A 23,704-nucleotide genomic window follows, 5' to 3' on the forward strand; every position below is an offset into this window, starting at 1 on the left:
CTGACATGAGGGGCTGATGCTGGGCCTCACCTGGCATGAGGGGTCACCTGACATGAGGGGCTGCTGTTGGGTTGGGCCTCACCTGACATGAGGGGCTGCTGTTGGGTTGGGTTGGGCCTCACCTGACATGAGGGGCTGATGCTGGGCCTTACCTGGCATGAGGGGTCACCTGACATGAGGGGTTGCTGTTGGGTTGGGCCTCACCTGACATGAGGTGCTGCTGCTGGGCCTTACCTGGCATGAGGGGTCACCTGACATGAGGGGCTGCTGTTGGGTTGGGCCTCACCTGACATGAGGGGCTGCTGCTGGGTTGGGCCTCACCTGACATGAGGTGCTGCTGCTGGGCCTTACCTGGCATGAGGGGTCACCTGACATGAGAGGCTGCTGGGCTGGGCTGGGCCGGGTGGGGGAAGGCGTCTGTAGTTGTGACGGGGTTTGTTTGGGCAGCGTCGCCCCGCCCCGCCGTGGCTGGCGAGCATGCGCGGTGGCGGCTGGTGGTGGGGAAGGTGACGGATGTTGCAGCGGCCGGGCCCGGCCTCCAGCTGGCACCGCACCGCAACGCACAGCGGCCTCCAGCCGACACCACACCGCCCTCACACCACCCACTGTGCCGCCGTGCAGGCCACCCGCTCGCCTCGCACCAACCGGTAAGGAGGCCCCGGGGGAGGGGGAATGGCGCCGCGGGCCGCGGCTCCTCTGGGTGAGATGGGGCGGCCGATCGGCGAAGCTGGCCCTCGTCTCCGCGGCCCAGGATCCCGGGTGGAGGAGACGGCATCTTACCCCGGCAGGGGTTATAAACATGAATCCTCAAACCCCCACCTTGCAGACGGCGTCACCACCTCACACCCACCATTATGTTGACGTCCGCGTCACCCCTACCCCACAGACAGAGGCCTGTATCCCCACCCCCCGTCAGACAAGGGGTCCCCCCTCCTGTCAGATAGAGGCCTGTATCCCCACCCCCCGTCAGACAAGGGGGCCTGTCTCCCCACCCACTCCTGTCAGGGCTGTATCCCCTCCCCCCGTCAGACGGGGCCTGTCTCCCCCCCCCCTCCCGTCAGACAAGGGGGCCTGTCTCCCCTCCCCCCCCCCCCTCCTGTCAGAGGGCTGTATCCCCTCCCCCCGTCAGACAAGGGGGCCTGTCTCCCCACCCCCCCCCCCTCCTGTCAGACAAGGGGGCCTGTCTCCTCACCCCCACCCCCCCCGGGTCAGAGGCCTATATCCCCTCCCTCCGTCAGACAAGGGGGCCTGTCTACCCCCCTCCCGTCAGACAGAGGGCTGTCTCCCCTACCCCTGTCAGACAAGGGGGCCTGTCTCCCCTCCTTCCCCCCCCCTGTCAGACAGAGGGCTGTCTCCCCTCCCTGTCAGACAGAGGGGCCTGTCTCTCCTCCCTGTCAGGCAGAGGGGCCTGTCTCCCCTCTCCTCCCTGTCAGACAGAGGGCTGTCTCCCCTCCCCCCCCTCCCGCCAGACAGAGAGGCCTGTCTCTCCCCCCCCCCCCCCCCCCCATCCCGTCAGGCTGAGGGGCTTATCTCCCCTCCCTGTCAGACAGAGGGCCCTGTCTCCCCTCATTCCCCCCCCCCCCCCCCCCCCCAGACAGAAGGGCCTGTCTCCCCTCATCCCCCCCCCCCCCCCATCAGACAGAGGGGCCTGTCTCCCCTCCCCCATCAGACAGAGAGGCTGTGTCCTCTCCCTATCCCGTAAACAGAGGAGCCTGTCTCATTCACCCGCCCCTGTCAGACAGAGGGATCTGTGTTCTCCACCACCACTCCTCTGACAAAGGGACCTGCCATCTCGCTCCACCCCGCCCACACCACACAAATGGGTATGTCCCTTCCTCCAGACAGTGGCCTGAATGCTGCCCCCACTCCACCAAACTGTGGGGCCTGTCGACATTCAGCACCATCTTGTCTCCCCACCGGACGTGCGGCCATGTCTCCCCTACCTCACCCACTCCATTGTCCAGTTACTTGCCCTTCCTCCACCCTTCAGCTCATCATCCATCTCTGCACACTCCAGGTGCCTTGTCTCCTCGCCTTTGCCCTCTACCTCAGATTCTACATTTTACTCCTCACCTGCTTTATTATCATCAGATTCCACCATATGCACCCCTTTGTTTTCTCCATTTAAAATTTCCAGTGACAATCTCAACCCTTGCCTGCCCCACCTCACTCAGCTGCCAATCAGCCCCCTACTTACCTGGATCCATCCGTCACTTGCCAGGTCTTGTCCTCCTATTTCCCTCACCTCTTTCTGCAAGATGTCTCCCTTCTACTCCAGTCTTGAAAGATTTCGACTCAAAACATTGTCTGTCCATTTCCATCTACAGATGTTGCCTAACCCCCTGAGTTTCTCCAACAATTTATTGACACAGTAGATATTGAGGTGGTTTCATTAATGGGAGAATCACGAGCAAGCGGATATAGTAGCCAAATATGGGGGCAGTCATTTAAACCAGAGGTGTGAAGACATTTCTTCTTTTGAGGAACAGTGAATCTGAAAATTTCTGCCTCTGATGGTGGCAATGGCAATGTCATTAGATATATTTAAGATGGAGGGATAAATATTTTAAAGATCAATGAGTGGAGGGTTATGGAGAACTGGCACAGAAGAGGAGTTGAGGCCAGCATAGATCAGACACTATGATATTGAATGGCAGGGCAGGCTTGGGTGTTCACTGTAGATCTGTAGTTCTATAATTCTGGAAGTATTTCTTCCAGGCAAAAAATAATTCTTTAATCTTATCGGAGTCTTTTTCATTTTGATTTCTCCTTATATTAACTGTAATCATTTTTCATTGTGTATAGATGCTTTTGCAGTTTCTTTCCTTTCCCATATAACTCATATTTTTGTTTACCTTTCCTTATTTGTTCTTATTTGTTGAATTGTGAAATTACCAACCCTCGGGCCTCTGGCTTTCACTTTCACAAAGCTAGACCTTTAACCCTTGAACTAATAGTGTTAACATCTCAATTCAAATGACCTTTTCTGTTAGGATTTTGTTTTGCATTCAGGACCATAGCTGACTTATAAAACTATGTAGAAACAGGAACTCCAAATGCTGGGTTTACCAAGGAAAAACATAAAATGGTGAAGTTACTCAGCAGTTCAGGCAGCATTGCTGGAGAACATGATGTTTTGGGTTGGGACCCTTCTGTAGACTTTGCAGGGATGGGAGGAAAGAGCAAGAACAGTGGAGGGACAAGACAAAGCATGATAGGCCGTAGGTAAACAAAGGCGAGGGGAGAGATTGATGGGCAGATGAACAAAGGCCAGAGATGAACACACACCTGCTGAGGAGACTCAGTTCCTTTGGAGTGCAGGGGGCACTCCTGAGGATCTTCTGCGACACTGTGATGGCATCAGCCATTTTCTATGGAGTGGTCTGCTGGAGCAGCAGCATCTCAACTGCTGACAGGAAGAGATTGGATAAACTGATCAAGAAGGCCAGCTCTGTCCTGGGATGCCCCGTTGACTCAGTGCAGGCGGTGGGAGAGAGGAAAGCTATCATCACTGCTGGACGACTCTTCCCACCCCATGCAGGACACTATCACGGCACTGAGCAGCTCCTTCAGTGACAGACTTCTTCACCCCAAGTGTGTGAAGGAGAGATATCGAAGGTCCTTACTTCCTGCTGCTGTCAGACTGCATAATCAGCACTGCTCCCAGTAGACCAGTAAATAAAGATAATTACCGCTATTTTAATATTTTAATGAATGCTTATTTATTTTTGCTATCCACTTTGCTGCTGTAACTGCAAATTTCCCCATTGTGGGACGAATAAAGTACTTATTATTATTACACACCAGATGTGAGTCAACAGAATTGAAGACTTGAGAATTGTGTCACTAGAGATTGACGAGGTGTGACTTGTTTAGGACTGTAGGGAGGGGAGGGGAGAGATGAGTGCTAGGACAGTCATACCTGAGGGGAGGGGCGAAAACCGGTGGAAACTATAGGCCGGTTAGCCTGACTTCGGTGGTTGGTAAAATTTTAGAGTCAATTATAAAGGATGAGGTTACGCAGTACTTGTAAGTCCTTGATAAAATAGGCCGAAGTCAGCATGGGTTTGTAAAGGGAAGATCTTGCCTGACGAACCTGCTGGAGTTCTTTGAGGAAGTTAATACCAGGACAGACAGGGGATGCTGTAGATGTTGTTTACCTAGATTTTCAGAATGCCTTCGATAAGATGTCGCACGTCAGGCTGCTAGGGAAGATGAGAGCCCATGGTATTGAAGGGAAGATGCTAGCATGGATAGCGGGTTGGCTGGATGGCAGAAGGCAAAGAGTTGCAATAAAAGGCGCTTTTTCAGGTTGGCTGCCAGTGACTGCAAGGGTCGGTGCTGGGGCTGCTTCTCTTCATGTTGTATATTAATGATTTGGATAAGGGGATTGAAGGTTTTGTAGCCAAGCTTGCAAATGATGCTAAGATAGGTGGAGGGGCAGGCAGTGTAGAGGAAGCAAGGACTCTGCAGAAGAACTTGGACAGGTTAGGAGAGTGGGCAGACTAGTGGCAGATGAAATTCAGTACAACAAAGTGCCGAGTCGTGTGTTTTGGTAATAAGAATAGAGGCGTAAATTATTTTCTAAATGGATAGAGAATCCAGAAATCGGAGGTGCAAAACTTGGGAGTGCAGGTGCAGGACTCCCAAAAAGTTAATTTGCAAGTCGAATCGGTAGTAAGGAAGGCAAATTCAATGCGAGCATTTATATCAAGAGGGAAATAAAGATAATTCAGTACAGTGGATGCTATCAACATTGATGCAGTGGTAGAGTTCTACCATACAACGCCAGAGAACTGTGTTCAATTCTGACAATGGGTGCTGTCTGTACTGAGCATGTACTTTCTCCCTGTGACTGCATGGGTTTTCTCCGGGTGATCTGGTTTCCTCCCACTTTCTAAAGGGGTGCAGGTTTGTAGGTTAATTAGCTTCTGTAAATTGTTGCTAATGTGTGAGATAGAACTAGTGTACAGGTGAATGTTGGTCGATGTGGGCCGAAGGGACAGTTTTCACACTGTATCTCTAAACTAAGCTAAACATGTAAGGCATTTGACAAGGTAAGCAGATCTAGAAGATTAAATCATGGGATCCATGGTGACATGGTACTTTGGATTAGGTCCGGTTTACCTATAGAAGACACAGAGTAGTGATGGACGGGTGTTCTTCTGTCTAAAGATCTGTGAACGGCGCTGTTACACAAGAATCATAGTTTAGTTTAGAGATACAGTACGGAAACAGGCCCTTCGGCCCATCGAGTCCATGCCGACCAGCAATCCCTGCACACCAGCACTACTCTACACACACTAGGGACAATTTACATTTATACCAAGCTAATCAACCTACAAACCTGTATGTCTTTGGTGTGTGGGATGAAACCGAAGATCTTGGAGAAAACTCATGCAGGTCACAGGGAGAGCATACAAACTCTGTACAAACAAGCACCCATAGTCAGGATCGAACTCAGGTATCTGGTGCTGTAAGGCAGTAACTTTATCGCTGCGCCACCATTTGCTTGGCCTTTGTTTGTGATATATATAAGTGACTTGACAAAAATATTTTTGAGTTGGATAGTGAGTTTGTAGATCAAGCAAAAATTGGTGGGATTTCAGATAGCGAAGCAGATTGTCATATGATGCAACTGATCAGTTACAGATATGAGCAGAGAAATGATAGATGGAGTTTAATCTGGGCAAGTGTGAAGTATTGCACTTTTGGGGGGGGGGCTCAAATGTCAGGGAAAGTATAGATTAATGGCAGGACCTTTAATAAGCTGTACGGTGTGCTTGTCTTCATAGGTTGGAGCATTGAGTACAAGAGTCAGGAGGTCATGTTACAGCTTTGTAAAACTTTGGTTAGGCTGCATTTGGAGTATTGTGCAGTTTAGTTGCCTCATTACAGGAATGAATGAATGAATGAATGAATGAATAAGTTTATAGGCCAAGTATGCATATACAAGGAATGTGCCTTGGTGCTCCGCTCACAAATGACAACACATACATACAGTTAATATTTAAAAATAAAGCATAACCACATCAAAACAATAAGGATACAACATTACGGTCTAAACATGTGGGTGAAAATAAACCAGAGCAAAAAAGAGACTACAGACTTTGGTTATTGAGTAGAACTACTACTCGTGGAAAAAAGCTGTTTTTATGTCTGGCCGTGGCTGCTTTGACAGTCCGGAATCATCTTCCAGAGGGAAGTGCTTCGAGGAGTTTGTGGCCAGGGTGAGAGGGATCAGAGATGATCTTGCCCACTCGCTTCCTGGCCCTTACAGTGTACAGTTCGTCAATGGGGGGAAGGTTGCAGCCAACAACCTTCTCAGCTGTGCGAACGATCCATTGCAGCCTCCGGATGTCGTGATCGGTGGCTGAGCCAAACCAGACCATGATGGAGAAGGTTAGGATGGACTCAATGATAGCAGTATAGAATTGGACCATCATTGCCTGTGGCAGATCGTGTTTCTTCAGTTGCCGCAGGAAGTACATCCTCTGTTGGGCCTTTTTGACTGTGGAGTCGATGGTGCCCCCCATTTAAGGTCCCTGGAGATGATGGTTCCAAAGAACCTAAATGACTACACAGATGTGACTGTGGTGTTGTTGATGGTGAGTGGGGGGAGGGGAGGGGGATCTCTTCGAAAGGTGTGGAAGGACGTGGAAGCTTTGGAAAAGGTGCAAAACAGGTTTACAAGAATACTGTTTGGATTAGGGGGTATTCATTATAATTGGAGGTTAGTTAAACTTGGATTGTTCTCACTATTGGACCATTGGAGCTCAAGGGGTACTTGGAATGTGCTGCCAGGGGTGGTGGTAGAAACAGAAACAATTGGCATTTAAGATTTTGAAAGGATGTGCCAGGATTCAGGAACAGGTTATTTTCTGGTGTTATCAGACTACTGAACATTCCTCCCATAAGACAGTGTGTAGTCCCAATCTCCCAACCTATCTCATTATGAGTCTTGCACTTTTATTTGCACCTTCTCTATAACTGTGATGAGATAACGTTGTAACGCAATATTCTGTCTTCTGGTATTTTTCTCTACCCATTGTACTTGTGTATGGTTTGATTGTAGTCATGTACAGCATGATTTGATTGGAAAAGCATGCAAACAGATTTTCACTGTAATGGTACATGTGACAGTAATAAACCAATACTATTCCCAGTTTAAGATGTTATTGGATGTGCATGCAATGAAGGGATATAGATCATGTGCAAGTAGAAGGGATTAGTTTAATTTGGTGTCCTGTTTGGCACAGACATAATGGGCCAAAGGGCCTGTTCCTGAACTGTAATAATCTGTTTATAACTTATCCAGGCTTGTTTATTGTCTGAAGAAGGGCCTCGACCCGAAACGTGTCACATTCCTTCTCTCCAGAGATGCTGCCTATTACTCCAGTATTTTGTGTCTTCCTTCGATTTAAACCAACATCTGCAGTTCTTTCCTACACATTGTTTATTGTCATGCTTTTTAACTTATTTTCCCAGTTTACCACAGCCAAATTTGCCTTCGCAATTTTATAAATTCTAGCAGCGTGGATGAAATCGGAGATAGCAGATCATTAAGTCTGGCGGCACGGTGGCGTAGTGATACAGTTGCTGCCTTACAGCGCTTGCAGCGCCGGAGACCCAGGTTCGATCCTGACCACGGGTGCTGTCTGTAAGGAGTTTGTACGTTCTCCCTGTGACCTCGTGGGTTTTCTCCGAGATCTTCGGTTTCCTCCCACACTCCAAAGACATACAGATTTGTATGTTAATTGGCTTGGTATAAGTGTAAATTGAATTAGTTACTGTCCTGGGATCGCTGGTCGGTGTGGACTCGGTGGACCAAAGCGCCTGTTGGTGCTGTATCTCTAAAAGTAAAAAACTAAAAAGCTAGTTGAGGTTGGGACTATCCCATCAGAAACAGTTGGACAGGTACATGGATAGGACAAGTTTGGAGGGTTATGGACCAAGCGCAGGCAAGTGGGACTAGGGTAGCTGGGACATTGTTAGCCGGTGTGGGCGAGTTGGGCCGAAGGGCCTGTTTCCACACTGTATCACTCTATGACTCTATGACTATGACTCTAAAAAGTAAAACGTCATCTTCTTTAATTACTCATCTGACCCAAAGCCTGCTGAGTACTTATTCAAGTATTTTATATGTTTTGGATTTTCAGTGACTTTAAAAAGGAGCATACTTCAAGAGATATTGGCTCAAGATGGGACCCCGACGAAAAATTATCAAAACATATTTAACTTTGAATAAAGGAGGAGAAGCTGCAAAGGAAGATGAGCCGAGGGATTATATGAATCATTTTTCGCATGAAGTGCTGTGTCATATATTCAGGTATGTACATATAAGATTTATCATTTAAGATGGCAGGAGGAAACAATTTGATAGTGTATGTGATTATCAAGATTTTGTCACTGCTTCCTGCTTCAATGTCTCCACCAAAAATATTGTCCAAGGTGGAACCTTGCGAATCTCCTCTTTCTATACCAACTCATTCAAAGCTGACCAAGAATATTCCAAAATGGATTGGCTGTCACTATTATCCTCTACATATGTTTACAATGTTCATTCAATTGAAAACAATAGGCTGCGATTCATGAGTCCATTGTGGGAGATGATGACGCCTTCTCCTTAAAAAAAACAAAAGCTTTTCAGTCTGGCTGTACATTCCACCACTTGCCTTCCTCAGACTGTTGCAGTGATGATGTGGCTGTTAACACCAAATCTAACCGTGGTTGGTTTTCAACACTCATTTCCCCTCTCCTGAATCCCAAAAAACTATCCTGGAACTTTCATTTTCCTAGAGCATCCTGTTTACTATCCATGCAAGCACCATGACATTTTATTTTATTTCCTTAAACTTCCACAACACAATTTCTCTTCTTTACTTTAGCCTCCATCTTAGTTCATCGCATGTGCTCTCCTCTGTAATTGCACTGACAGGATTTATGTATATTTGGAAGAACAATGCATGATCAAGGATAGTCAGCTTTGAGTAGGGAGATACCCTGTTTTGCAAATTTGAGTTTTTTGAGGAAGTAACAAAAGCAATTGACGAAGATGTGGTGGTAGACAATAGTTTATTTTGGTTTAATTAAAGCTTTTGACAAGGTCCCACAAGGTAGGCTGTTCCAGAAGGTTAAGGTCCAAGAGAAGATAGAAAATTGGATGCAAAATTGGCTTGGTGATAGGAAGCAAAGGGGTGATAGAAGTGTACTTTTTTGTTTGGAAGTTTGAGACAAGCGATATACCACAGCAATTGGTGCTGGAACTTTTTTTGTTGTTTTTTGACATATTAATGACTTGAATATAAATGTAGGAGGAACAAGTGTTGTGGATAGCAATACAGATTTTCTAAGGCTACAGCAAGATATAAATAAGTTAGGTGGAGCATTGGCAGGTGGAATTGCAACATGATGGATTTTGGGAAGTCAAATAGATGTGGGACATGTACCATTGATGGCAGAGTGCCAAAGAGTGCTGATAAACAGAGACACCATGGATTCAAGTACATTGTTCCACGAAAGTGGCAATGCAGGTAGACAGGCAGTGAAGAAAGCATATGGCATGTTTGCCTTTCTGGCTTGGAGCATAAAATTGAAAACTTATGTTGCAACTTTACAAAATTCTAGTCAGACTGTGTCTAGAGTGCCTACTGTTCTGATCGCCACATTATGGGAAAGACCTCGTTGCACGTGCAGAGGAGACTTGCCTTGATATTGATTGGATTGGAGGACTTCAGTTATGGGGTGAGATTGGCAGGCCTTGCTTTCTCTGGAGTGTAGGAGGCTAACGGGGGGGGGGGGTCATGATGGAGGTATATACAACTTATAAGAGGCATAGATGGGGTAGATCAGGGGTCTCCAAACTGTGGCCCGCGGGCCACATCCGGCCCGCCAAGAGATTTTATCCGGCCTGTCAAGAGATTTTAACACGTTCCGTGCTGCAGCTCCCCCGTCTTCTCACATCAGCGCGTCTCCGGCTCCCTCCCGGCGCTCCGAGTGTCCCGACACCTCTCCCCGTTCCTGCACTCCTCGCTCCTCCCGGCTCGGCGCCCCTGCTCCGCACCTCGCTTCCTGCGGCTCTTTGGCCCTCCAGTCCATCTCCCTGCTCGCCCTCTCCATCAGCCGGGCTCCGTTTCCACTTGGCCCACGCTCAACACCTTGAGGCTAGGACCGCCAAGCAGACCCGTGGCCTGGTCCGCCTCGGCTCCCAGCATCCAGCCCAGCTCTCGCTGCTGCTCGGCCTCCGCTGCCGATCGGCCTCTCACCAGCTCCTCTTCCTCCTCCTGTTTGGGCTCGACACTCCGTTCCTCCTCCTCTTCCACCGCCTCCTCCTTCAAGGCCATCGAGCACGGCCTGGGCCCTTCACCCTCAGGCGGGTTGCCGACCTCCAGCGCTCGTTCCTTCTGCCCCTGCAGACCTCCAGGCCCCTCGGCTCGGGTTGTTCCCGCTGCTCCTCTCCTAGCTCGCTCAACCCCGTCCTTTCCTCCTCCTCCTCCTCCTCTTCTTCTCCCCCCCGTCTTCGGCGGCCATCTGCTTCTCGGCCTTGCTCTCCTGCCTCCTTTCCTGGCTGCGTTTCCCCTTCTCTCGCCGACTGGCCAGACGTCTTCCCAGCTGCTTCTTGCGTCCGCGGGCTTTGCAGCCCTTCTCCCAGTTCCTCTTCCTCCGCTGGATCCTCCAGCTTCTTTCCCATTTTTACAGCACAAAAATTGACAATTTTTGGCGGGTTTTTTTTCAAGGTAAGAACGTACCTGTTGCATGTGTTGCTAGTGTATGCCGGAAGCTGCCATGTACTCCAGATGGCTTGAATTTCTTCCATTTGTTTTACTTAAGTTCTTTTTTGAGCTCATTACATTTATAAAACTAACATTTCTTTATTTTTTACCTACGGCCCGCAAAAATGTGCCAAATATATAATGTGGCCCTCTTGTTGAAAAGTGTGGAGGCCCCTGGGATTGATAGTCAGACTTTTTCTTACCCCCATGATAAGGGTATCAAAAATGAGAGGAAATAGCTTCAAAGTGAGAGGAAACATTTAAAAAGATTTGAGGGGAAACATTTTTTTGTACAGTGAATGGTTACTATCTAGAACTTACTGACAGAGGAGCTTGTGGAATCCATTACAAACATGTTAAGAGATATTTTGATATGCACTTAAATAGATAAGACACAGAAGGATACTGTCTCAATGCAGGCAAATGGATTAATGTAGATGGGCAAAGGGGTAGGCATGCTTGTGGTGCAGCCACATCTGATGGGTATAGTTTCAAAGTGCTCTTGAGCTCTGGTGTTTCACCTGAACTGATTTTTCCAAACCCAAAATAAGATAAATGCCTGTTTTTTTTCTCTCCATTGCAAGTCAGAATTGTAAACCCTTATCTCCTGTATCTTTGGCACAAATAACGATCTCAATGGCTTCACTGCTCTAAGATTAAATCACTCTGTTGTCTCTGCTTTATTCCCAATTCTCAGTCGCAAAGTCAAACATCTTTGGGTCGATTTCTACCCCAGCCCTGAACTTTCACATTACTCCAATCTTTTATTCTCTTTCCGATTCAGAGCTATAAAGCATGGAAACAGATCCTTTGGCTCACCTTGTCCACACTGACCAAGTTGGAGTCCTGGGTTACTCCCATTTGGCTGCATTTGGTCCATACCCTTCTAAATAATTCCAAATGTCTTTTAAAATCGTAATTATATCCATTTTGTATAGCTTCCTCTGGCAGCTCATTTAAGATGTGGACTGCCCTCTGAGTAATAAAGTTGCCTCTAAGGTCCCTCTTAAAGCTCTACCCTCTCACTTTTAAATCTATGCCCTCTAATTTTAGAATTCTCTACGCAGAGAAAAAGTCTTTGCAATTATGTTATCCTGCCCCTCATCATCTAGTACTGCTCTGTGTGGGCTCCCCTCAGCCTCCTATGGTGCACAGAAAAAGGTCCCAGCTTATCCAACCTCCCCCGATATCTCAAGCCTGCAAGCGCAGACAGAATCGTGGTGAACCCTTCCCAACTTATTGGCATCACACCTACAGCTGGGTGACCAGTACTACACACAGTACTCTGTGTGGTTTCACCAGCGACTTGTACAGCTGAACCATGATGTGCCAAACTTTTGTACTCGGTACCTTTCCCAATGAAGGTGAATGTGCCAAACACCACCTTTACACTGTCCACCTGACTCACCACTTTCAGTGAACCATGCACCTGTACTCCCAGAGTTAGGGCAGTGTCCTCCTTGCTAAAGTCTCTCGAATCAAGGCCTCAAGACTTGCCCTTACACACAGCACTTAGCCTCTGGAATCAAAGCCTCAACACTATCCTCACACACAGCAGTCAGGCTCTCGAGTCAAAGCCTCAACTCTGACTGTCATGTGTAGCACTTGCACCTCAACTCACAGCCACTCCCAACAGGGACTCCGCCATACACTCCAACACACGGCCACTCCCAATGGGCTGCTCCGCTATATTTTCACTTACTGGTTGCTATGCCTCAATAAGGTAATCCAACAGTCTTCCTGCTGCTGCGCTATTCTGCTCCACCTCTTGGATGGAAACTTAATTTTGTCAGTCAAGTCAAGTCAACTCCTTTGATTCATAGAAACATAGAAAATAGGTGCAGGAGGAGGCCATTTGGCCCTTCGAGCCAGCACCATTCTATTTGTCTTAATCTGTTAACAATTTAACTTCAAATGTTATTTAATGCCATCAATTAATCTAGTCTGTTTCTCTTCTCATTTTCCTGTACACCTGCACCATTTGCCAAGATAATATGAGACAGAAGACAAGGAAGTTTAATATAGTTTTTTCTGCAAAAAACATGATTAAGTTCAGTTCTGGGTTTTCCATCAGTTTTCCTTATTCAATTCTCCAATATTCCATCAGCAACCTCTCTAATTCTGAACTAATCATACCAATTGAAGTATTACATGCGTTATGCACAGCTTTGCCTACTTTCCAGGAAAGAAAACAATATTATTGATCACAAGCATTAGCTGAACATTCCAGTATTTTTGCAGGTATCTTCCGCTACAAGACATCATGTGTATGGAATGCTTGTCAAGAAAGTTGAAGGAAGCAGTTACAGTATACATGCGAGTAGTGAAGGTTGTTGACCTCTGTGCTGGCTGCTGGTGGGAATACATGCCAATAGGTAGGTCAAATAGAAAAATGAAATATCGGTTTAGACATTGCTTGGGTATTAACATTTGATTTAAATATACCATAATATTTTGCAAATATTTAAAGAAGTTCCATAGGTAAAGCAAAATGCTTTAAATGGAGCAAGTAGTATTTATAGAAAGGGAAAAAGGAGGTTTCAGGTGCGTGGAAAAAGTGCAAATTTATTACGGTTGTAACACCAGTCCTTCTACTTTCTTCCTCCTATTCGTCTAGGGTCCCAAACACATTTGCTGGGAAAACAGTGATTTCCAATTTAATATTCTCTATTTTGTGATCACATTTTTGTCTGTTTTATGTTGGGGAAACTAAACATGTATTAGGTGACTGCTATCTGTTCAATCAATCTTTCCTCATCCAACATTTGCCTGCCACTTTAATTCTCGCCCCATTGCCATTCTGATATCAAGGTTTGGCCTTCTAAATGACTCCAAAGAAGCCCAATTAAATTGGAAGAAATAATAAATGTGCAGCTCTTTATGCTCAATATTATAACTTGTGATTATTGAATTCAGCCATTTTGGGAAAATTAGGCATGATATTTATCTAAAATTTCTAGCTGGGAATTATTTCTGCATCTGGATATTTCAGATTTTCATTAGTCTCGTATTTGCACATCCCTGGCATGCCTTTCATTAACTGGTGGCCATTATCACCCTTTTTCAGGTGGCTTTACCACTGCTTTGATGTTCACTGACCCTATCACCGACCTTTCCTTTTATTTTAGTCAATCTTCTCATTTTTTTTGCATCTTAAACATTTTTGAAATTGCAACATGTTTTCAGTTCTGATGGAAGATCATTGAAATACTGAAGATCATTGAAATACTGAACCCTTGCAAAGATCAAAATTGCGCATTGTGAAGAAAATTGTCAGATGCAGTAGGATATAGGTCAGAGAGTCATACAGCATGAAAACAAGCCCAACACGTCCGCACAGACCAGATATAACTGAGCAAGTCCCATTTGCCAAAGTTTGGCCATATCTCTCTAAATCCTTCCCATCCACGTCTTATAAATCCCACCATTGTACCTGCCTGTACAGCTTCCTCTGACAACTCATTCCATATGTGCACTACCCACTATGTGAAGAAATTATCCCTCTAAAATCCGACTACACCATCATGTCTGCTTATGTCACCACTTTCATAGAACTTGCAAACCCACCATAATGTTCTCTAAATCTCCTAGCACCTCCTCTTACTATTAAATCTTTCCCCTCTCACCTTAAATCTATGCCCTCTAGTTCTTGATCCCCTACCATGAGGAAAAGGGTTCTACATTCACCCTTTCTATTCTCCTTATGGATTTTATACATATATGGTCAACCTCGGCCTCCTGCATTTTAAGGAATAAAGTCCCAGCCTGCCAAACAGCTCAGGCCCTTAAATCTTGGTAACATTCTCAAATCATCTCTTACAGTATTACCTTCTTAATGGCAACTTTTCAATAGCAGTTTAACCAAAACTGAACACAATACTACAAGTGCAGACTCGCCAAAGTCTTGCACAACTATAATATAACATGCAAATTCTCCACTAAAACATTCAACATGGGTTGAATAGCTTCCTATTTATCTTGAGAAAGATTCAGGAAACTGCCTGGATAATGATGCATCCTGAGTTGGCAATGGACTGCTTCATAATTGGGTCTGCTGTGGACTTGTTGGTTAAGTTTATAGTTTGCATGCTCGAATGAACCTGATGAAAGATAGAAATTAATTTCCATTGGCAAATGAAGTTAAGGGGCTTGTGTATTGGTTTTTGCTGCCCCCTCATTTCTCTTGGAATTTATATCTGATGAAGGACATATTCACTGTACATCTGGATGAACAGAATGCTTACTTGGGTTTAGTGAGCAGCTTTTCAGCCACTGGGAAAGTACAGTTTAACAGGAGCCTGGTGATGACTTTCCCTGTGGCAGACAGTAGGAAACCCCCTCTGTAAGTACCATAATCTGATCTGCCTACTGTCGTGAAGAGGGTCATAATTACACCATATTTGGCCTTCATCACTCAAATTCCCTGACTGATGAAGGCCAATGTGCAAGAAGTTGCCTTCACCACTCTATTTACCTGCGACAACACTTTCAGGGAACTATGTTCAGACTGAAGAAGGGTCTCGACCCGAAACGTCACCCATTCCTTCTCTCCTGAGATGCTACTTGACCTGTTGAGTTACTCCAGCATTTTGTGATACCTTCGATTTGTCCCAGCATCTGTAGTTATTTTCCTACACAACTTTCTCCACACTATGATAATTTGGGGTTTAAAATAAAACCCATTTTGCTTATTGCATATTCCTCTGATTGGGAATGAAAGCCTGATATTTTTCCTGATTTCTCCCATTTCTGGCTTGTAACCAGTTTTTTGAAGATATTAGATTTCATTCCAGTGTGAATTATTCTGTCCTTCCCTTCTTTCCTGTCTATATTGGATTGCCTGCTTCTGGTAGGGTTACTAAAAGTTGGAAATTCTGAGAATTGGCCCATCTCCTAAAACAACACCTTACTGTATGTGCTATGCATCAGTATAATTCTATGTGTTGAATATCAGATATATTAAAGATGCACATTGTTTTGAAAAATGTTTAACAAATCTTATAATTAACTTATTCATTTAATGTTCATAGTTCTAAATGCATGAAAGCGAACGTAAACTTGTTCATGTATTCAATACCAGGATTCAGCGATGCCAGTTTTTTAACTTTGTTAAAGAAAATGCCTGATTTGGAACAACTGTATGGATTGCATCCTCGATTCTTAGAACGGCGACGAGTAAGAGGATATGATGCATTCAGTATTCCAGGTGTACTTGAAGCATTACAAGCCTGCCCTAATCTAGTTGTAAGTACAACTAATCTTCAATAAGCAGTACAGTTTAGAAGGTTAAAAATAAGACCTGGAGTGAGATTGCTGGTTGTTATTGCATAGGATTCGATTCCATTCACAACTCCGAAGTGCAGTGTTTTGTGTTCAAATGCTGCAAGAACTGGAAAACATTTGGACGTGGCCATCTGTAATAGAACGTTAGGCGATGGCTATCTGTGACATTCTAACCACCTCTCCTGCATGTTCAAAAGCAGTATATTTGTGGAACACACACTAAATGAGTATCTTGGTTTTGGGGATGTGATGATGAGATATTTAATTGGATATAAATGCTGGAGCAAGTCAGGGACTGAGTTTCCTTCCACAAATTACTCTCCATCTGCTAATGGGTCAAGATGGTAGAACATTCTCCTTAATAGCATTTTGGAGTATCTAGAAAGACCATGAGTTATTTTTACACATTGAGGGCTAAAGGAATAGACTTTCAGTATTTATTGAAAATATTCCTATCTTTTTACATGAATCATATTCCAAGAGCCTGCTTTTAGCATTGTGATGATTTTCATTTTATTGGTGTAACTGACCAAAATAAAACTGCTGGAATTCAAAGTAAAACAGATGGCAACCTAAAAATTCCGGTTTCAATTGTCTGAGCTTGTTGTGGATTAAACCTTTTTCTTTGGTAAATTTCAAATGCAGGTGCCATTGTTTTGCAGTTTCAGTAATGAGTGGTTGGAAAGCAGCAATTTATGTTACAACTAGTCGTTGCTGGAATAGTTAAATAAGGAAAAATTGAATCTCGGTTTCCTCCTTGCAGAAAATCCTAAATGAATTCCCAAGAATTTTGCTGACAATTGTGGAGATATGATTTGGCTAAACTGGATAATTTACCATCAAATGTTGTAGAACTGTGATGGTTAAGGGCCATACAAATCAAAGCAAATCTTGTGGGTTTTGGTTGTTAATTATGTTGCTATATTTTTGTTTCCTCCATACCATCGTAATTTTGTTTTGATTTTGGTAGGGTGTAGAAACTTCCCATTTAGAATTAGTAGAAGCCATCTGGAATTACATGCCACAGGTCCACATCTTGGGAAAATTTCGAAATCGTGATGGTGCTTTCCCAGTCCCTCCAGAAAACAAATTAACAATTCCAATAGGAGTGAAGATACAAACTCTTCATCTCGTTGGTAAGCCCTTTCTCCAATGGACAATTTGCAGTAGGAAATGATGAATATATTTGCTTTCAAATCTGCTTGATGAAAGAAGACAGTAAATTTGAATTAATTTATTGCTGTGTTTTTCTTTTAGGAGTAAATGTTCCAGAAATTCCTTGTATCCCAATGTTGAAGAACCTGTATCTGCAATGGGTACGACTAATCAAACCTCAGCCTTTCAAAGATTTTCTCTGTGTCAGTTTACGCACTTTTGTTATGAGGAATTGTGCAGGTACTAAGAAAGAATAATTTGAATGTTTTCTTTTAAGTTGCAGAAAATATACTTTTATAAGCAAAATAGCAACCCATTGTCCTTAATTTTAGGACTAAGACAATTTGTTCAAATGGTAAATTTCTAAATTAAGGCAACATGTTTGTCTTCTATTTTATAGGTCCTACCAATTCCTTAAAGTATGTTCCACTGGTGACTGGGTTAGCTTCAGCCAGGAACTTGGAACATTTGGAACTGGTTCGAGTACCTTTTCTTGGAGGTTTGATTCAACATGTAGTTGAGGACAGCTCAAGATCAGGTACTGACTTGTCGTTATGCCTAAAAATAGATAAATATGTGAAAAGTTTTGATTTGGCAATTGTTTTCTCAAAGTATTGTATCAAAACTTTGGTTTTAACTAATTATGAAAAAACAAAGAATGTTTTATTTTGTTAAACATTTTGGAAAGTCAATGATAACAGATGAGATGTGTTTGTGTTGCATTAACTTTGAAAGAGCACCAATTTAAAATTCAGGAAGTCATGGTGTGATTAACAGAGACTTTGTTAAGTGGATTTAGAACTGGCTTACTGATAGAAGACAGAGGGGTTGTGGTGGAAGGACAATATTCAGGCTGGAGGCTGTAGTGGAACCTCTGCTGTTTGTGATGTACATAAATGAATTGGACATAAATGTAGACAGGTTGATTACTACGTTTGCAGATGAGACCAAGATTGCTGGGGTTGTGGACTGTGAGAAAGGTCAAAGCACACAGTGAGATATAGATCAGCTACAAAAATGGCAGGAACAAAATGGTAGATGAAGTTTAATCTGAGCAAGTGTGAGGTGTTGCACTTTGACAGCTCAAACATAAGGGGAAAATAAACAAATAATTATATGATCCCTAATAGCATTGATGTACAGAGGGATCTTGGGGTCCAAGTCCATAACTTCCTGAAAGTGGCAACACACATAGATAGAATGTAAAGAAGCCATACGGTATGGTTGCTTTCATAAGTCAGGGCATTATAAGTCAGGAAGTCATGCAACTTTAGAGGACTTTGTTTAGGCCACATTTGCAGTTCTGGTTGCCCCTTTACAGGAAGGATGTGGAGGCTTTGGAAAAGGGTACACTGGAGGTTTACCAGAATAATGCCTGGATAAATGGGTATTATCTGCAGGGAGATGTTGGACAGACTTGAATTATTTTCTCTTGAATGCTGGAGGTTTGGTGTAGACCTGAGAGGTTTATAAAATTATGAGAGGCATAGATATGGTAGCAATCAATCTTTTTTCAGGATGGAAAAGTCAAATACTAGACAGCATTGTGTTACATTGAGAGGGGCAAAGTTTAAAGGAGATGTTTGGTGGAAGTTTTTTTACACAGAGGGTGGTGAGTGCCTGGAACGAGCTACAGGTGTCAGAGGTTATGGGGAGAAGGCAGGAGAATGGGGTTATGAGGGAGAGATAGATCGGCCATGATTGAATAGCAAAATAGACTTGATGGACCAAATGGCCCAATTCTCCTCCTATTCCCTATGACCTTATGACCATAAGGAGTGGTTGAGTCCAATAAGAAAATGGCATTTAATAGACTTTTGGATAGGCATATGGGGAAAGGAGGGGGGGAGGTATGGATTATGTGCAGGCAAATAAGAGTTGGTCTTGGCATAATATTCGGCACAGACATTATGGCTGAAGGACTTGTTCTTGTACCATACCGGTCTGTGTTCTATGTACATGGAATTTTGTGGATTTGTAACAAGTTCTTCTACATGTGGATAACTGTTAACACCTGATGTGATTGATGGATTTGTAATTTCAAAGGAAATGGGTTAGTATTCCCAAGAGATAGGAGAATCACTGGGAATGATTTTCAACTTCAGTGATCATGCAATATTTGTGGAAACGGATTAGCCATCCATAATACATTTGCCCCAATTTGCCTTGGGGATTATTTATTGCAAATCCAATACTACATTTATTTTCTATCTGTGCCAAAGTTCAGTCTCATTTTCTTAAATAGAATTATAGAAAAATGATTTCCAAAGTTTTTAATTCTATAAAGTTGCAGACTTAGCTATTTTAGTTTACTCCAGGAGATAAAATATAAGTATTTTATCAACATTAATTGTTTAGTTCACTATAAATCAATTCATTTATTTATTTTAACTTTTAAGTGAGGTTGGATCTGATACTCTGAAGCTGTTCAAGACCAAAATAAGATTTTGAAGGCATAAAATAATCCAGTACCTAAAATCAATTCCTCCAGCAGGATCTTCTGCTCAGGTGCGTCACCATACATTGTGTATACCACAGGTTAAGGATAGGCAATCAGAAAGCATATTAAGATACGATTCTAGAGAATGATCTAAGAGATCAAATGATCTGGGGTATAAAGGTTAGATGAGATCTTTAATTTTTAACAAAAGAAACTTGAATAACTGAGCCTGTGCTTATGTTGCTTCAATATTGGCCCCCTAAAATCAATTGCTTTTCTTCATAGGTGGTTTCAGGAATCTGCATACTATTGTATTTGGAGCATGCAAAAATGCACTTGAAGTTGACCTTGGCTACCTCATCATTACTGCTGCACGTAGGTAAGTTTATGCAATATTTTCCATAACCGTACAGAGGTGCACTGCACAACTGGAAATAATGCTTGTTTGGGGATGACATTTACATTTCATTATCCTGTTTTATTTTGTTTGCTTTAATCATCCCAAATTCCACTTCCTTAAAAAAAGCAAAGGTGTAGCATAGGTGTGAAAAAAAAATACATTCCACTTTTAAAAATAACTCAAAGATATCATTTGCTTTACGTGTGGTGTTTTTGATCAGATTTTATTAACATATGCTGATCAGCCAAAACATTATGACCACTGACAGGTGAAGTGAATAACATTGGTCATCTTGTTACAATGGCACCTGTCAAGGGGTGGGATATATTAGGCAGCAAGTGAACAGTCAGTTCTTGAAGTTGATGTGTTGGATGCAGGAAAAATGGGCATGAGTAAAGACCTGAGCGACTTTGACAAGGGCCAAATTGTTATGGCTAGACGACTGGATCAGAGCATTTCTGAAATGGCAAGGCTTGTGGGGTGCTCCCATTCAGCGGTGGTGAGTGGTGGAGGGAGTTTGATGCTCTGGGCTATGTTCTGCTCGGAAACCCTGGGACCGGCCATACATGTGGATATCAATTTCACACGTGTCACCTACCTAAACATCATTGCAGACCAGGTACACCCCTTCATGGCAATGGTATTCCCTGATGGCAGTGGCCTCTTTCAGCAGGATAATGCACCCTGCCACACTGCACACATTGTTCGGGAATGGTTTGAGGAACATGATGAAGGGTTCACGGTGTTGCCCTGGCCTCCAAATTCTCCAGATCTCAATCCGATTGAGCATCTGTAGGATGTGCTGGATCGACAAGTCTGATCCTCGGTGGCTCCACCTCGCAACTTACAGGACTTGAAGGATCTGTTGCTAATATTTTGGTGCCAGATACCACAGGACACCTTTAGGGGTCTTGTAGAGTCCATGCCTCGGCGGGTCGGCGCTGTTTTGGCAGAACTCAGAGGACCAACAGCATATTAGGCAGGTGGTCATAATGTTTTGGCTGATCGGTGTATAGCATGTTACTCCAACATATTGGAAGAGAGTTGCCACGTGAAAAGTTGCAAATGATTGTTGTTCGTTGGAAGTTTTATATGTTAATATCATACATTAAAAAAAAGAAACATTAACAATTCAATTATGTTGTGAGTGTGTAGGAAAAGATGTGTCTTCAGATTGTCAACCGAAGGCAAAGAAATTCTTCAGTTGAAAATTTGTCATAGTAGGACAAACCTATTTTCTTTTAAAAACTTGCAAAAGAGAAGGGATTTTTATGCAAGTAATAACGTTGCTTTGCAATATTTATATGGACATTCCTCTGCTACCTGCTTGATATTAGGTAAAGCCTAAGATAGACATAAAATGCTGGAGTAACTCAGCGGGACAGACAGCATTTCTTGATTGAAGGAATGGTCTTATTCCTTCTGGTCTCAGAAGGGTCTCGACCCTAAACGTCACCCATTCTATCCAGAGATGCTGCCTGTCCCACTGAATTACACCAGCATTTTGTGTCTATCTTCAGTGTAAACCAATATTTTCAATTCCTTCCTGCACATTAGGTAAAACCTAAAACCTAATGAGCTTTAGGAATCAAAGATAAACACAAAATGCTGGAGTAATTCAGCAGGACAGGCAGCATCTCTGGAGAGAAGGAATGGGTGATATTTTGGGTCGAGACACTTCTGAGAGGAGGAGAACTTATTCAAAATAGGTAAGAAAGAACTGCAGATGCTGGTTTAAATCGAAGGTAGACACAAAATGCTGGAGTAACTCAGCGGGACAGGCAGCATCTCTGGAGAGAAGGAATGGGTGATGTTTCGGGTCGAGAAATGTATTCAAAATAGGCAGACAAAGTTTGAAGGAAGGAACTGCAGATGCTGGTTTACTTTGAAGATGGACACAAATTGCTGAAGTAATTCAGCGGGACAGATAGCATCTCTGGATAGAATCATATATTGTTACATCATAGAATCACAGAAAATTTAGTCTAATCTTATTCTTTCCCAATGTCTTTTAAATTTATGTTAATTATCTAATTTACTCCCAATGTCTATTCCACAGTTAAACTTGATATTCGAGTAAAATGTTCACATTTTATTGCTTTTTATGAAAAAGTAATTGGAAGTCTTTTCTGCACCTCAACACTAACATCTAAGAACCTATCGTCCATATTACTCATTTGTGAATAAATGGGAAAATCTTTCACATAATTAATATTTTGAACATCATTCCATCTTGTGGGAACAGAAATTTACCATGTGACATTTCATTATTTGCCACTCAAGATCAAGATCCTTATTTCAACACAAGTAGATATAATAAAGAAGACAAATGGTATGGTATGCTTGCCTTCATTCGTTGAGGCATGTGTATTTTACATAAGAGTGTAATGCTGGGTGTCCTGAAAACGCTGCCATGGTTGGTGGCTGCAGATGCGATAGTCGCATCTCAGAATGTTTTGGGTGGACACATGGATATGCAGGGTTGTGGATTGGGGGCACGCAGAGGAGATTAGTTTAACATGTCATCATGTTTGGCTTGGACATTGCGGCCAAAGGGCCTGTTCCTGTGCTGTAATGTTCAACGTATTATGGGAAGCCTAATGCCTCATATTGCATGGTAACGTGGTAGAGTGGTTATCGTACGGCTGATTGTTATCATGTTTTACATGTATTGATATGTTACATCGATATATTTTCCATTGAGATATTACATTTTTGTGTTTGTATTCAGTGACACAGATAGTGCTTGATCTAGCCCACACTAGCCCTTCAGCAGAACAGTTTTATGGTACTGCACGTCTGCCAGTGACAATGAGGTTTCTGTTTCACAGATGTCCTCAAGTGTGCTAGGCAGTAGGAGCAGTGTCAGTTCCAGCAAATCCACCTCTACTGCACGTTTAGCTAACACAGGAAAGTGCGATTAATCAATTAGAACTTTAAATACAATGAAATATAAATTTTTAAAACTTAGCTGAACTTTTTTTTAAGAGAGTGTTCGTGACCCCATTCAAATTAATGAATGGAATTGCAAAATTGTCATTGGAGGGGGAATGTCGAGTTCTGAAATATTTATTTTGGATGTGCAGTGCACCAACAAGCAAAGACAAGGTAAATGAAAGTGAAAGAAATATTTAGCGTTACACTCTAAGTAAAAGAGATAAGGAAACACTAACACACTACGTTAAACTGCAAAGTAATAACCATTTTATTTTGTGTCGTAAAGACTCTGAGAACTATTGGGTTAAAAATATAAAATTTTAACAAATTAACAACTTTGCTAAAGAAAGAATCGTTCTGTTTGCTGTACTTCAGGTTACACGAAGTTCGTATTCAACCTTCACTAACCAAAGATGGTGTTTTCTCAGCACTAAAAATGGCAGAGCTGGAATTCCCTCAGTTTGAAACCCTACACCTTGGATATGTCGATGAATTTTTATTACAATGTAAGGATTTAACATTTTCTCTTAAGCTAGTTCTGATTCATTGAATGTAAATGGGATTATTTGATAAGAGATGTGACAGCTTATTTGAAATGAAAATTATTCTGTATATGGGTGTTTCTGTCATAAGTGTCATGGGTGGCCAAATTTGAACGTTATTAAATCATAATAAAATACCACAGCATTAAAAATGGGCCGAACCTATGGTACTTTT

General features: G+C 43.2%; 1 protein-coding gene across 4 annotated transcripts in view; it reads left to right on the forward strand.

The window, feature by feature from the left end:
* The first annotated feature begins 451 nt into the window (after nucleotides 1-451).
* Nucleotides 452-23,704, forward strand: part of fbxo38 (F-box protein 38) — a 58,747-nt gene continuing 35,494 nt past the window's right edge. For 3 of the 4 annotated variants that reach the window (XM_078411556.1, XM_078411557.1, XM_078411555.1), the window contains exons 1-9: nucleotides 452-647; nucleotides 8,160-8,329; nucleotides 13,014-13,147; nucleotides 15,853-16,016; nucleotides 17,026-17,191; nucleotides 17,313-17,450; nucleotides 17,611-17,748; nucleotides 19,936-20,029; nucleotides 23,363-23,493. In XM_078411556.1, the coding sequence (XP_078267682.1) occupies nucleotides 8,202-8,329; nucleotides 13,014-13,147; nucleotides 15,853-16,016; nucleotides 17,026-17,191; nucleotides 17,313-17,450; nucleotides 17,611-17,748; nucleotides 19,936-20,029; nucleotides 23,363-23,493 (1,093 nt within the window). In that variant the 5' untranslated portion in view covers nucleotides 452-647; nucleotides 8,160-8,201. Of the gene's footprint in view, nucleotides 648-8,159; nucleotides 8,330-13,013; nucleotides 13,148-15,852; nucleotides 16,017-17,025; nucleotides 17,192-17,312; nucleotides 17,451-17,610; nucleotides 17,749-19,935; nucleotides 20,030-23,362; nucleotides 23,494-23,704 lie in introns of those variants that run through there. The other variant, XM_078411558.1, reaches the window with a different exon arrangement.

This window comes from Rhinoraja longicauda, chromosome 14, assembly GCF_053455715.1.
Source record: "Rhinoraja longicauda isolate Sanriku21f chromosome 14, sRhiLon1.1, whole genome shotgun sequence".
NCBI lineage: Eukaryota > Metazoa > Chordata > Chondrichthyes > Rajiformes > Arhynchobatidae > Rhinoraja > Rhinoraja longicauda.